This window comes from Drosophila tropicalis, unplaced genomic scaffold (assembly GCF_018151085.1).
Source record: "Drosophila tropicalis isolate 14030-0801.00 unplaced genomic scaffold, ASM1815108v1 contig_463, whole genome shotgun sequence".
NCBI lineage: Eukaryota > Metazoa > Arthropoda > Insecta > Diptera > Drosophilidae > Drosophila > Drosophila tropicalis.
The window spans coordinates 509,621-523,597 of NW_027172929.1; the positions used below are offsets into that span (position 1 = coordinate 509,621).

Here is a 13,977-nt window from a genome sequence, read left to right on the forward strand (position 1 = left end):
AAAGAAGTAAGCTTTTGTTTCATGATTTATATTACTTAAGCTTCATAATAACATAATCCAAATTCTAAATTGAAGAAATTCAAACACACAATATGACGTCATTTGCCAAAGGCATCCGCTTTTATGTAAACCCGAAAGCCAAATATCTATCCAATGCAGTGGAAAATATATTATACAATATTGGAAAATCTGATCGTAGCTTCTTAGCTTGGCAAACATGTCGAACGAATCTAAGAAGTCTGAATAATAGAAGAATCAGCGCCCAACGCGATACGGTGCCTCTGACACGGCGAGTCTCGAGTATATGGAAAGTGCCTGGTTGGAAAAGAGATGAGGTTGATATAGCGGAACGTAGAAAGAATATATTCTATCAAATGCTTAAAGCCAGTCAAGATATCGGCGATGATAATGAAATGAGATCCATGTTAAGACCTAATTCTATTGAAAGACAAAATGGTGGAGCGCATAATATGGAAGTGAAAGATGATCGAATTTTCAATGAAATCTATGATAAACTTAAAGGTTATTTAAATAAGCCAACTAATGTGGCAAAGAATCCATTTTTACTATTAAATAGTTCTTCAATATATAAAGAACCCATTGCCAAAGATCAGAAGGACACCGTATTTCGTCCATATCCAGGAATGCCCGTCTACAAGGTACACCATAAGAAGAAGGTAACAACTAAAAGTACGCCCCAAGGGTCACGAAAAGTGAAAAAATCTTCTGTGGCATTGTCTAAAAAATCAAAGAATCGAAAATCACTTAAATTTAGGGGCACAGTTCAATTTGGTAAAACTGTTAAAAGTCGACGGCCTCATAGTGGATCCAAATCGGAATCAATTGCGGGATCACAACAAAGTCGTCCTTCAATATCCAGAGTCGTAGAACCCACAGTCTTACTGCCCAAATTAGATAACAATTTAAATGTATCAGCACTTAGAATTGATCCAAAAGCTAATAAAATATCATCCACTACTTTGGCATCCGCAGTTAATGAGCGTCTAGCCTCAGACGACACTGTCTATTCAATTCCAATTCCAAGAAAAATGGAAGAAAGTGTGGATGTATCAAAATTAAATATATTGAAATCTCCAAGAGCATCATCAGAAAGTGAGCTAAGCAGAGGATCGCAGGGAAGTCACATCCCGTCCGGTTATCCAGTTCGTACTTTAGGGTCGCGTAGTCGCCCACCGAAACGTCAAATCTCAAAACAAAAACAAACCTTAGAACAAAGGATAAATTCACTTTTATTGCCACTATCGCAAAAATATATGAGTTCCAAGGAAAATGCAGCTACTTCAGGTCATAAATCACAGGCAAGTCATATGCAGAAATTCAATCAAAATAAAAACACAAAGTCAATTAAGAATCGTTCCTTAGCGTCGACAAAACAAGGAAGGAAACTCATTAAAAAGTCTGAGCTTTCTCGTATATCAGCTCCAGTTACCTTGAGAACGTCAACCCGTCAAAAATCTAAACGAATAAAACGCATAGAGTTGTTTCAAATGAAACGGAAAATATTTTCCCTCCTTCCCAATGATATATTCGTGAATGAGAAACGAAGACAGATCCTTGAACAAATACAACTCGATGAAGCCAATCGAAATGCTCAGAAACCGTACGAACAGCGTTTTAGTAAATTACAACATCTATATGATGGGCACTCCGGTTTTGATGATGCGGATGATTTAACGCTTGATGGCATACATGTTGACGAGCTATTGCTATATCCTTATCAATTACAAGAGACTTTCATATCCAAACACTCGCATGCCAATTCGCATTCGAATTCACAGGCATTTCATAAAGCAACTAAGTTACCAGTAGCAAGGCCATTGAAATCCAAGAAAGCCGTCAAGGAGAAATCTAGTAAACTTCTTAAGAATAAGCCTCCTACAACATGTCTAAGCGGTTGTTGTATATGCAAACAAATTCATCGTAATAGCTATGAAAAGGATGCCCCATTCATTGCTCAAATGAAAAGGGAATCAAAGCGTTTGGAATTGAAGGCATATATAGCTCAAAGGCAAATTAATGTGGAAAAGCGTAGACTACAAGACATTCGGGACGATCAAATTATACGGCAAACAGTCACAGTCTGTCAAGGAGTGCCGCACTGCATCAGAGTCACCCATATGCCCAAAGAGAAGCCAATTTTAATAGAGGCATAAACTGAAATTCTCTACAGATAAATCACAATCGATGTTTCTCTGTAAAGAAATTCAATTTATGTCACTTGAATTCTGTTTCTATGGGCTATTAAATAAATTATCCTTTTAATTGTTATATCTGTTATGTTTTTATTTAAACTCGTATTCATAGCACAGAGAGCGGTTAGTTTAACAAAAACAAAAAAAAACAAAAAATGATGAAATCATAAATTGGGTACAAGAGTTATTAAATTTAATTTCACTTTTATCAGTTATCAATTTTGACTAGAATTAATTTTGACTAGAAAAATGCTTAGTAAATCACAAAAAGGCCATAATTGAAATTTTCTAATTTGTTTTTTTCAATAAGAAAATAAATAAATAAATATAATACTGATTAGCAAGACGAAGTACTTAAAAAACTATTCCTAGAAATTAATTATCCTGTAGCCAAAAAACAATAATAGGTACATATACATACATATGTATATAAAAAAAAAAATTACTATAATTATTTCTGCCTATAAATCTTCAAGTTTTTCATTTAATATATACAAGTCATGAAGTTTTTGCTTGAATCGAAATGATTATTTTTTTCTTATGCTCATTTAACAACTATTAAATATTAAAAAATCCTTTAATCATTTTTTTGGTTTTTTGTTTCTTGTAATGCTGATATATGTATATGTATATGATACAACTAGAATAACTACACTACACATACTTGCATATAATATATAATTTCTGATTTGTGCTTCACTTCTACATATATATATATACACCTTTTCACCCAATAAACTATTAGACGGCAACTTCTTTGGATTTGCCATGCGTTTCCATATCGACGGGAATCCCCTTGAGTGTTGCTGTCTCGTAATCGCTACCACTTTCATCGGCGAATTGGATATCATCTAGTTCCAAGAACTCTTGCATTTTCCGCGATGATTTATCCTTTTCGCAGGCCGTTTCCTTCTCCACATATGAGCCATTCATTGACGCTTCACTGAGATCATGATCCCTATCAAGTTTCTGATGAACTGGCACTATATCGGAGTCCAGGACTGTGCCAGTCCCTAGTGATTGACTTGATTTGAATTGTTGCCTGGCCTGTCGGCGTTGTTTGCGCGACATGTAGGGAGTTGGTTGTTTGGTCATGGCATGGCTTTTTAACAATTTCTCTTTGACCTCACAATTGGGTGAGCTGGCCTTGCTATGTTGCTCGCTGGTAAGGGGCGAACGTTCCTCTGGACTGGGCGTGTTGTCGGCTGTGGTTGATTTACTCGACTCTGTATTGCTAGCCGGGCTGAGGTAGTGACCATATTTGGGCATTTGTATTTCCTCATAGAGGGGTTCGGCCTCGGCATCGATCTCGTCACCTCTTACTGGCTCAGGAGTCTTGTCATCATCTTCTCTTTGCTCGGCCACCTCTTCGAATGGTGGAATCCAGACTAAATAGGCTGGATCCATGCCCAAATAGGAACCCGGTGCTGCCCCAGCATTGATCACATTGTAATCATAATAGTCCAATTCGAGTTCCTCTTGATTGCCCAACGAGAACTCGGAGCCAGGACGAGCCAGCAATTTCTTTCGATTCTGTTTCTCCTTTGATTCCTTCGGATTACTGGTAGTTCGTATGGTTGCCGTGCTAACCACACTTGCCGCTGGCGAATAGCAGCCCTGCAAAAAAAAAAAAAAAAAAAAAAAAAACAGAATTTCCATTAATTTACATGTCAAAAGTAATCAAATCGATTTGATAGTTTCTTTTTGGTCAAACAGCTCAACTCACATTTGTCAGCGATGAGCTGACACTTCGTGATCCCATGCGCGCCAAAGGCAAGGATCCGCAGGCCGAATTCAAGGAACTGGCATCGTCGAGTCGAGTCGATGTCAGCATCTTCAGGGTGATGGCATCATAACGATCAGAATATTTGCTCAAACGTTTACTATTCATTGGCGGACTATGGCACAATGAGCTCATTCCGGATGAGATAATCGATTCCGAATCCTTGGCACTGTCCTTACAGCTAACCATATGCTCATCCGGCGAAGTCCCCTCAATGGGACTCTCCTCTGTGGGTATTGTCTCACTGGCATTTGCTTCACCCGATGATAGGGGTGAGCCCGCAAAGCTTTCGCTACGTGTCAGAGATCTTGAGGGTGAAGTGCGTTCATTGCGCAGAGTCAACATCGATGCTGAGCTACCAAATTCTTGATGATCACACTTGACCATCTCCCCGCCCGGTGAATCGGTCTCTTTGAATTCCGTCTCGTGGGCCAAATTCTCGGCATCAACACTTTCCCGCAGTATGGAATGACGCAATTGATGTTTGGGTCGCATTTTCACCAGATATATAACCTCCGACAGCAGCGTGGTCGTGGACATGGCACGCGAGGGTGGTCCTTGCAGTGAGCTAAGCGAAGCTCTTGGTGTATGCAAGCGAGAGCCTTCATCCTGCCGTCGAGCCACAGCCAAATGATATTTACGATAACGCACCACATACTGGGCACCTAAAAAAATATTCATATTATGAGCTCGAATTGCGTATAATAATAACAATGACAAACTTACCCAACAAGGCGCTTATTAATATAATAATGCTGGCAAAAATCATAGCACTCAAGTGCACCAAGGTAAAACGCATTCTCGATTTGGGCTTTTGTGAAATGGCTCGACTCTTGGCCGAGAGTCGTGTAGAGGCTAGAAGTGTGGTGCTTACGTTTTTGGCTGAAGCTAAGAATTGAAGTTGGAAAAAGTATATGAAATTTCCACTTCTGCATTTGTTGTCCTTCTCACTCACCCAATTGCTGCTGCACATTTGCCATAAAGCCACCAGTACATGCTGCTGTTGTTGTTATTGTTGTTGGCGTTCCAGCTCCAGCTCCTGCTCCTGCTCCTCCATCATCAGGATTTGTTGTTGAATTTGACATTTCGCCAGCATAAAACTCAACCAAAAGTTGTCCACCGCTAGACTCTACATAAGTTTTGCCAGCCTCGGCAAGAGGTCCTTTGAGGATTGCAGCACCATTTAGTTCCACAAGCAAAGTAGACGAAAGTGAAGGACCATCACGCACTTTAATATACTGCGTGGCACAGGGCAGTCGAAGAAAACTAAGAGCCAAAGTGATAGTTTCCTCGCCATCCACCTAAGAGAAAACATACATCGAAAACGGTTATCTTTAATGTGGGCTAATCCATGGACACGCTCAGTTGGAATTGTAGTCAAAGTTTTGATTGAACATTCTTTGACTCAATTGGCTTGGTCTAATCAATCCATAAAACTGCCTGGTCAGGTCAATGCTGTGACCCACTCTCGACTATAATAGTTTCGGGGTTGGCTCTTGACTATATAGAAAGCAGAACATTTATTATGCATGAATTAGGTTCAACCCTCGAGCTACATCGCATTCAATTCACTTTCAGCACTTTTGTCCTGACATTTCTGTGGCATGGTACATTAACGGAAGGTCCTTTATATAGAATTTCCATCTGTGTGTGTCTCCGTGTGTGTGTGTGTGTATGTGTGTGCAGAGACGTCGAGAGGACGAGTTCTTAGGGGAATTCCCTACTCGAGAGCTATTTTAAACAGTTTCATTTCCCATTTCGTATAATTTCTCTTTCAATCAGTAATCAGTAATAAAAACAAATAATCAATTTTCCTAAAGACAATATGAATATTACTTAAAGCTTAAATTACAAACTGCTTCTTCGAGTTCATCAGAAAACATTAATATTTTTTAAGCATTAACAAAATTTTTAAGGAATTTCCGGAATTTCCCCTTGAGGCCTCAATAATTTCTCTACGACCCTGTGTGTGTGTACAAGTGTATGTGTGTTTGGGTATTTGGATATGGAAAAGGCCCAGCATCATCATCATTATCATTATTATCTTTGGCTAAAGCGTGCGGAATTTTTATTCATGGACACACTTCCAAAATGTTTGGCATTGTTCATTTTTATGGTTATTACTGACCGTTGACGCCAAAAACAGAAAAAAAGCCAACAAAGAACTTTGCCGTTCCCCCAAAAACTTTAACAACATGGACAAACAGGAAAACTTTGGCATAGTTAGTTTCCCTTTGCCAACTAACCACTCATTCCGCTTCATTCACTTACCTGTACCAACCAAAAGGAGCGTCCCGGACAACTTTGCGTGGCACCGGCTATTATACGTTTGGGCTTGGACGCACCCAAATGGACAATACAGCCACAACGACAGCCGGGTCCAATTTCCTGGCTAACCTCCGTGTTATTTGATTTATTTAACGCCGTCCCGGATGTTTCGTAAATACAATCCCAGGTATCGGCAATGCTTTTGCCACATTTCTCTGTCTGAACCGAAGGACCCTAAAAAAAACCATGAGGAAAAGCAAAAAATATAAATGTGTTTAAATAGTTTATCCCTTCTTTTCGTTACTCCTTTAAAGGGTGGTCCCTATTTCTGTTCAAGTAACTAATGTGTAAGCTATGTATTGATATACTCATTTCAATCATCCCGATCAGACTTCAATAATATATAAAAATTGCTATATTTATAATGGGATCTTCTCGAATGTTAAAATAGGGTATTTATAGGGTGTTTTGGTTTGATAATAAGAAGAAGTAAAGCAAAAGTTGTAGTCGTCGAATCGAAAGGTTTATTGGGTAATACAAATATATGTATAATCATTTTCTATATAAGTCTCGTTAATAGAAAAGATTTATATCAAAATCTTCTTCTTCGATAGTCTGCTCTTCACCAGTTTGGGCTGTGCTTTGAGCCTCATGGCCAGCCGCCATGCGAGATGATTTGTGATCACTAGAGACTTCGGGAATCGGACTTTTAGCTAGGCTCGCTGCATGGGGTGCACCTGCTCCTGAAGGTTGGGGGGCCTCCTTCTTGCCTTCTGACTCTTCGGGGTTTTCTTCTTCCATTTCCACAAATTCTTCTTCACGCGATGTCGATACATACAAAGTGGCACCAAGCTCGACATCGATAATGGAATACTCATTGCCTTGTGTTTTCTGTGCCTGTCCAGTCACCTGCTCGTCATTCTGTTGTGAAACATCAACTAGTTGTTTGGGGACACCTCCAGCGCGGTTCTTCTCATTGCTTGCGGCTTTTGATTGTTGGGGCATAAAGCCCATTTTTCCGGGGGCATATAGAGCCATAGATGTGCCACCAATTGAGGCAGTACGCGGCATTTCCTCAGAGTGTGAACTAACAAGGTCCATTAGTTTTGACAGCAAATCCATGCGTGTTAGTTTGCAGAAAGCCTTGGCATCTTCCTGGACTTCTTGAATAACTTCCGGTGGATCTACTTTGGCATCGATCAGTCGTTGGGGAAACAATGTGGCACTTTGTTCGGCTATAATGGCATCCCGTACCGTAATCTTTATTTGGTGGACAAAGCTCCAGAGACGCAGAAGTTCGCGTTCATTGTGTTCATTTATTACCACCAGATGCTTATTCTCCAAGGTGCGAATCTCTATTTGCTTGGTCAAATTTTCCAATTTAGCTGCTGCATTCTTCTGCTTCAACTGCTCACTCTGATCGGTCTGTTGTTGCGATTCATAGGCCTTGCGGAAGCGTAAATTTTCAACGTATTTTGCCTTCAATTTCTCGTAATTCTTGGTTAGTGCTTCGATTATTTTGATTTTGGTCACCGAATTGTGAACCAATTCGTTTTTGATTTGTTCCAGAGCACTGTATTGCTCTTCGATCTCCTTGTGCTTTTCCATTTGACTGCTAATTTGTTGCTGCAACTTGATATGGGCTGTAACCAGCGAATCAATCTCTCTTTGCAGGGCTATATTCTCACGTATCAAACGACGTGTATATCCGGCATTTCGTATCTCACTGGAACGTGTAAAATCTTCGGATACTTGAAGTAATTTTTGTTCGACTTCCTTCTTGAGGGCATCCTTTTCGACCACGGCCTTCTGTTCCATATTGTAGAGAGCCTCCTTTTGTTCTTTCTCCTTTTCCTTGAGATCGGCCTCTTGGCTATCGAATTTGGCCAATAACACATCACGCTGTATACGAAACTCGTCCAATGAATTTAGTTTACCATTAAGCAACTTGATCTCCGAACTAAGTTGATCGTGCATGGCTTTGTATTTGGTCTCTAGCTCGGTTATCTTCTCTTCGGCACTACGATTCTCAGCCGCACGCACTTTGGATATCTCCACCAGACGTTCCTCCAGTTCGGTTATGGTATTATTACGGTCGGCCAACATGCGTTCCAAATGGGCAGCCACATCGGTCCGATCCACCTCAACTTCACGCAGCTTCTCCGCTAAGCCAACATTCGATTCATCGAGCCCAGCCACATGGGAACGGAGACGTGACAGCTTCTGATTCAAATCGGTTATGTTCAGCTCATAGAAGGTGCGGTCTACCGTGGTTAGTTTATTTGGATCCTTCTTATCCTTTTTCTTGCCCTTTCCCTTTTTCTTTGGTGGCATTTTGTTTTAGTAATTTATTTTAGTTTTTCTGTTTTTTGTTTTTAATTCGACTAATGTGCGACTGGTATATGAGTTAAATTGAAAGTGGCACTATTCTCCAAGAGTGTGTGGATTTAGTTAGAAATTTGAAATTCTCATACTGAAGTGAAATTGCTCTAAATAAACAAGTGAACTTTGTTGTCTAGGAAATAAGCTTTATATCAATTAACTTTAAGCTTTTCCAAGAAAAAAGCTATCACAAACTTGAATGAAACACTTGTTAGCATGATTGTCAGTGGTAACCAAACATAAAGTAGGAATACGACTTCAAAGGATTTTAGGGTCAGAGAAGTGGTAAACCACATAAAGTTTATTTCTTTTGTATGTTTTTTGTTTACTCAAAAATATCCTGCAACCATGTGAAGGGAAAGCGTGACAAAATCCATACCGATAGTCTCCAACCAGGCAGAAGGGAAACATTTGCGGCCCCAATAAGTATGCTATATATTTTGTTCATCAGCAGCAAAAGACGAGTAGACTGAGACATTTTCATCAAAGTCAACTTTTTTCGGACATTTCAATGGAATTCAGTACTTAAGGGATAAAGATAAAAGTTTTGTTTAATTTTTTTGCTTTATGTACAAGTACTGCCTGAAATAGTTTTAAAAACTCTACCTATATATGTTATCAAACTATTTTATAGAATTTTAACAAAAAATATATGAAAAAATATGCGAACTGATGTTATTTAGGTCAATGTTGATCCTAGGGATATGCAACATGCAGGAGAAAATGTAAATTAATATAATTTTTGGAATGTATACCCCGTAGACTGTGGCTTAATCAGGCCAGAAAACTGTTTAATAGTTTTTGAAGATTGATAAAAAGATTGATTGGCAAGACGAAAGCTAGCTTCTGTTATATATTTAAAACATATTTAAGAACAAGAAACAATTCGTTCATTTTAGCTTAATTCGTCTCAAACCTTTCTCTATAGATTACCTTCTTGATTATAACCTAAACATATTGACGAAGCCATGTAAACTTTTCAAGTGTAATTTATTCTTTGAAAGTGAAGTTGAAGTGTTGTTTAGGCAATTGAATTAAAAAGTTAAGAAATATGGTTAGAAAGTTAAGACCTTACAAAAGTGAGTAAAAGAAGAACTAAAAGAAAGATTGCAACCAAGAAAGTGTCTCACTTGAGTATCCTTTTCTCGCCATTCTCTCTTGTTTGGCTTCACAGAACACATACGAGTGGCCTGAATTCATTGGAAGTGTTCAGGACTTAACTACTAGAACTCTAGGCTAGGGCGCCAATGGTGCTATTTGATTAATAGTCCATGACAGTAAATGTTTGTCTACTCAAGTAGTAGGAGTCAAATGGTTATAAGTAAGTCTCCAAGGCACAAACACCAATCTGCCACCGCCACCATATTGCAATGGAAATTTCACGCCAAAAGGCTTCGCTTTGGCATTGTTTCACAGCTTCCGCAATGACATACTTACACATGTAAATGTACATATATGTGTGTGTGCGTATAGAGGAGACAGATATGTATGGAGAAAGGTGCACCAGGCTAGGCGCACATTTAAAAAGTTTTCTTGTAATTGTTCTCAACAAGTTTCACAAACTATGGGTACAAATGTGCCCCTATCGCTTGATGTTGATGCCGGAAGTTTTTGGATAATGAAATGCGTTGGGTGGTTGTAAGGTGGCAGCATCAGCAGCAGAAAAGCAAAGAAAGAAAACAAAAAAAGGAAAAAAACAAACATAAAAACGAATGTAAAAAGAAAAAAATGAAGTGTGCCGCGCCGCATACAATTGTCGGAAGCATCGTAAATTCCCCACGCAATCTGGAGCAAGTGTCGCAAAGTTGATACACACAGACAACTTGCAGGCCCACCCCATCTATCTCTTACTCCCCTCCTGCCCCACGCCTCTTGGCCCTTTAGGGCAGAAATAACAGCAAACAATGAAATAGTTCTTCTACTCTGCTAGTGGGCGCAATGTGGGCGTGAACAGGTCCTACAAAGTGAAACATGAACTCGTCGAGCCGAGTCGAAAGCCTCGAGGACAACTGGCAAAAGACAAGGCTGCCAGAGTCAAAAGCTGTTGGAGGTATTAAGCGAAAAGACTCTCGCACATACAATATATATTCAATAGGAGTTGGTTAGTGAACCGACAGACAGTTGAATCCAAGGAGTGGTGCTTGATTTGTTGGCAGTCTTAACGAGGGTTTGACTAAAAGTTGAGTAAACTTAATTTAAAAAAATATGTAAACAAAGCAAGAAAAACTATTATATCGCGTTAGGGAAGAAAAAAACAAAGCAAAATAGTTCTGGACTATAAGAAAATAGGATAAAAGGAATTACTTTCATCGAACAAAACTTTTAGTTTTCTCACATTTTGTCAAACTTCTTGAATGTCCTTCTTACCTTGGAGGCTATTAATACATATCTAGTTGAGAATTCAGGCATTTATTTGGCCTCCTCATAAATCAATAGAATTATGTAGCTACAGTGTGGTAAAAGAAGAGTCCAGGAGGAGGGAATATATACATACATATGTATGTAGAAATTAAACAATACAAACCTCACAGAATTTAGCTCCATAGCGTGGCGGTGGTGAATCACAGAAACGATAACGATTGCGTGTACCTCCAAGGCAATTGGTTGAACAGGGCGTCCATTCGCTCCATTCACCCCAGCCCCCTGTATCGGAATCTATTGGCAAAAACAAAATATACAAAAATAGATCAATCTCATTTTATTTACCATACGATTTAAATAACTTACCACTAACTGGCAAAGCGGGAACACAATCCATACGGACATCGGCCACAGCTCCAGAAATCGCTTGACTCACATATACAAAACAATATTCCACATATTTCTCGGAAAACAAATCGCAGGCAAAGTAAAGTGAGTGCTGGCTCTTAATCACACGCTGTTCGGCCACATAATGCAATGATGTCGGTGGTTTTAGGGAGGCAACATCGGCTCGTAGCTTGGCATAAAGCCTTACACGATCACCCTGCTCTAAAATGCAACCAGGATACTCGTAGAGTACACCAATGCCAGTATGCGGATCACATGGGAATATACTGCGAGCATACACATTGAAGACAAACTCATCGCTCCAATCGACACTGATCATGCGACGTGTTGTGGGCACATTCAAACTGGCCACCATGGGTCGCAGTTGTACGGCATAATTGCCAGCCAGGCCAAATAGTTCACAGCCCAGATGGACCAATTTTTGCTTGGGAAATCCTCGCACCTGTTCGGCAAAGAGTACACTCGATCTCGAGATATTGGGACCGTTGCAAGTGCGATTCTTGCCACAGTAGATCAATTCCAACCAAAATTCGGGCAATGAGCCACCCAAAGCACGATCACAATTGACTTCGGGAAAGCGTAAATTAACCTCAACTGGTTGATTGGGATACGTGCGAAGCCGCACGGGATTCACAATCATTTCGGCACTTGGCCATCTCACATCGAGAGTCTGCAAGAGACGCTCATCCTGGGCTGGCATCAATGTGGTCGTAGTGCTAACATCCGTTTGATTTTGCGACAACATTGTGGTGGTTGTCTTCAGATTGCTGATCACCTGCATCTCATAGAGACCGCCACGTACAAAGGTCTGACATGGCACTGTTACCTGAGTGACATTATAACGTGGATCGGGAAAGAGTGGTATATTCTGAACAATCTCTTTGCGACGCCGTTGCAACAACACCTGTGTGGCATTACCGCCGTTGGCATATTGCTGATGCTGCTGTAAATGCTCCAACCGCTGCTGCTGCTGCTGCTGCTGTTCCACCGACTGTTCCTGTTCCAGCCCCTGCTGCGGAACATCATCAATGATTTTGCTAATGACTAAAGTGCTCATTATGGTGTTCTTGTTCTCATCGTTCTGCCTGTCAGTGCTCAAGTGGCTAGAAGTTGTCGTTGTTGTTGCCGTTGCCGTTGTCACAGACTCTGACTCCGAGACCGCTTCGTTACCATTGAACTGAATCTGCACATGCAGGTCGCCACTGAGTGCTGTAAATGTGCTTGGAGACATCAGGCGACCCTTTCGCAACGCCAGCACGTGACCTTTTGTTCAAATAGAAGAAAGAAAAACACATTGTATGAGAGGGAGCGACAATGAAGAGCCAACAGCCATAGGTTTGTGAGAGGGAGAGATGGAGGCAGAAAGATGAACCAGAGGGACGGGATCGAAATTTCTATACCCTTGCAAATTCTTAAGTTATCTTAAAATCCCATTTTTAACTTAAGGAATCTTCAGGAACCCACAGAGATGGCCATATGACATGGTCGTTCGTTTCCTTATAATCACCAAGATGGATTTTAATATAATCCAAAAATAATAGCGGTCCCTGAGTTAATTTGTTGGTTTTGTTTCTTCTAAAATGCATACCCTTATGGCTCTAGTCAAAACTAATATACCCCATTTTGGCAAGGGTATTCAAAATTATAAATCCTTGTAATTTATTTCTTATTCCTCATCCTCTGTTGCTGTCTCCCTGTCCCTGTCTCTTAATCTCAGTCTCTCAAGTCAACAGAAGTCGCATTCGCCATTCATAGAACCGCCCATTGTGAAATGTTTTCTGTGTCGTCTATATATATTAAGACCATTGCAGAATATTACGCAAGAAAATGGAAAAATAAATAAAAACAAAGCCACACCGATATAATAGGAACAAGAGCTTTACGTTTCCGTTATTAATTGAGGCACAACAATGGGACAAATTTGATGGAATCCAAAGATTGATGTCGCCCCAAGAATGTGGCTAGAGGGAAAACAAAATGAATGCCATTGGGATGAGATAAAGGCTTTCATTAAGTGCAGCAGATAAAGAGAATGCAGTTAACTTGAAAGTTAACTAACAAATTGTAGTAAAAACTTAGTCAATCATTTTTTTTTTTTAGACTTGAAAGGGCTTAAGTGTTTAAGTTCTATGAGTTTTTGTTTTGTCAATCGATTTCTGATAGCAGTTTACTTTGATTCAGTTAAATAGAAGTCCAATGAATCCAATACTTTCTATGGGATAACGATAATATTTACTGACATGGTCGTTGAAGCCTAATTGAAATATGACTGTCAAACACACGCCCAATTCAAAGCATATAAATCAGCTTAGTCATAAGTTAAGTATATACTATATGTATATGTATGTATATGAGGAAAAAGAATGGAAAAATGTTGGTTCACTGTACTCACTTGTTCCACTTAATAGTAGCAACATTATTGATGATAGAATTATTTTCCACTTGACTACTGATTTCAGGCCTGATGTTAACATGCCGATTGTCTTCTTTCGCTTGCGACTCGCAGTCATCTTTTTTGTGCTCATCTTAGATTGCCGTTGCCTTTGCTGTTGCCTTTACTTT

At 39.8% G+C, this 13,977-nt stretch overlaps 2 protein-coding genes and 1 long non-coding RNA gene across 3 annotated transcripts; 1 reads left to right on the forward strand and 2 right to left on the reverse strand.

Annotated features, from left to right (window-relative positions):
- The first annotated feature begins 40 nt into the window (after positions 1-40).
- On the forward strand, positions 41-2,289 carry LOC137574616 (uncharacterized). The gene is made up of 2 exons (XR_011032018.1): positions 41-1,319; positions 1,384-2,289. It is a non-coding gene; the product is annotated as an uncharacterized lncRNA (long non-coding RNA).
- Positions 2,290-2,773: 484 nt separating this feature from the next.
- Positions 2,774-13,940, reverse strand: gogo (golden goal). Its single transcript, XM_068286812.1, has 8 exons — positions 13,808-13,940; positions 11,374-12,678; positions 11,171-11,301; positions 6,268-6,498; positions 4,952-5,297; positions 4,723-4,884; positions 3,940-4,661; positions 2,774-3,830 (listed from the first exon to the last, which is right to left on the reverse strand). The coding sequence occupies exons 1-8, from the start codon at positions 13,938-13,940 to the stop codon at positions 2,955-2,957; spliced, it is 3,906 nt and encodes a 1,301-aa protein (XP_068142913.1). The 3' UTR covers positions 2,774-2,954.
- Positions 6,766-8,696, reverse strand: LOC137574592 (cilia- and flagella-associated protein 157). The gene has a single exon (XM_068286956.1). It carries the CDS (start codon positions 8,596-8,598, stop codon positions 6,838-6,840), a length of 1,761 nt encoding a protein of 586 aa, XP_068143057.1. The 5' UTR covers positions 8,599-8,696; the 3' UTR covers positions 6,766-6,837.
- Positions 13,941-13,977: the final 37 nt, after the last annotated feature.

Bases quoted from the DNA above. Each gene is read 5' to 3' on its own strand.
- LOC137574592 (XM_068286956.1), bottom strand. From the start codon at position 8,598: ATGCCACCAAAGAAAAAGGGAAAGGGCAAGAAAAAGGATAAGAAGGAT.
- gogo (XM_068286812.1), bottom strand. From the start codon at position 13,940: ATGAGCACAAAAAAGATGACTGCGAGTCGCAAGCGAAAGAAGACAATC. The intron at 4,885-4,951 runs GTGAGTGAGAAG...TTCAATTCTTAG, and splicing joins AAATGTGCAGCAGCAATTGG to CTTCAGCCAAAAACGTAAGC. The intron at 3,831-3,939 runs GTGAGTTGAGCT...TTTTTTTTGCAG, and splicing joins TCAGCTCATCGCTGACAAAT to GGCTGCTATTCGCCAGCGGC.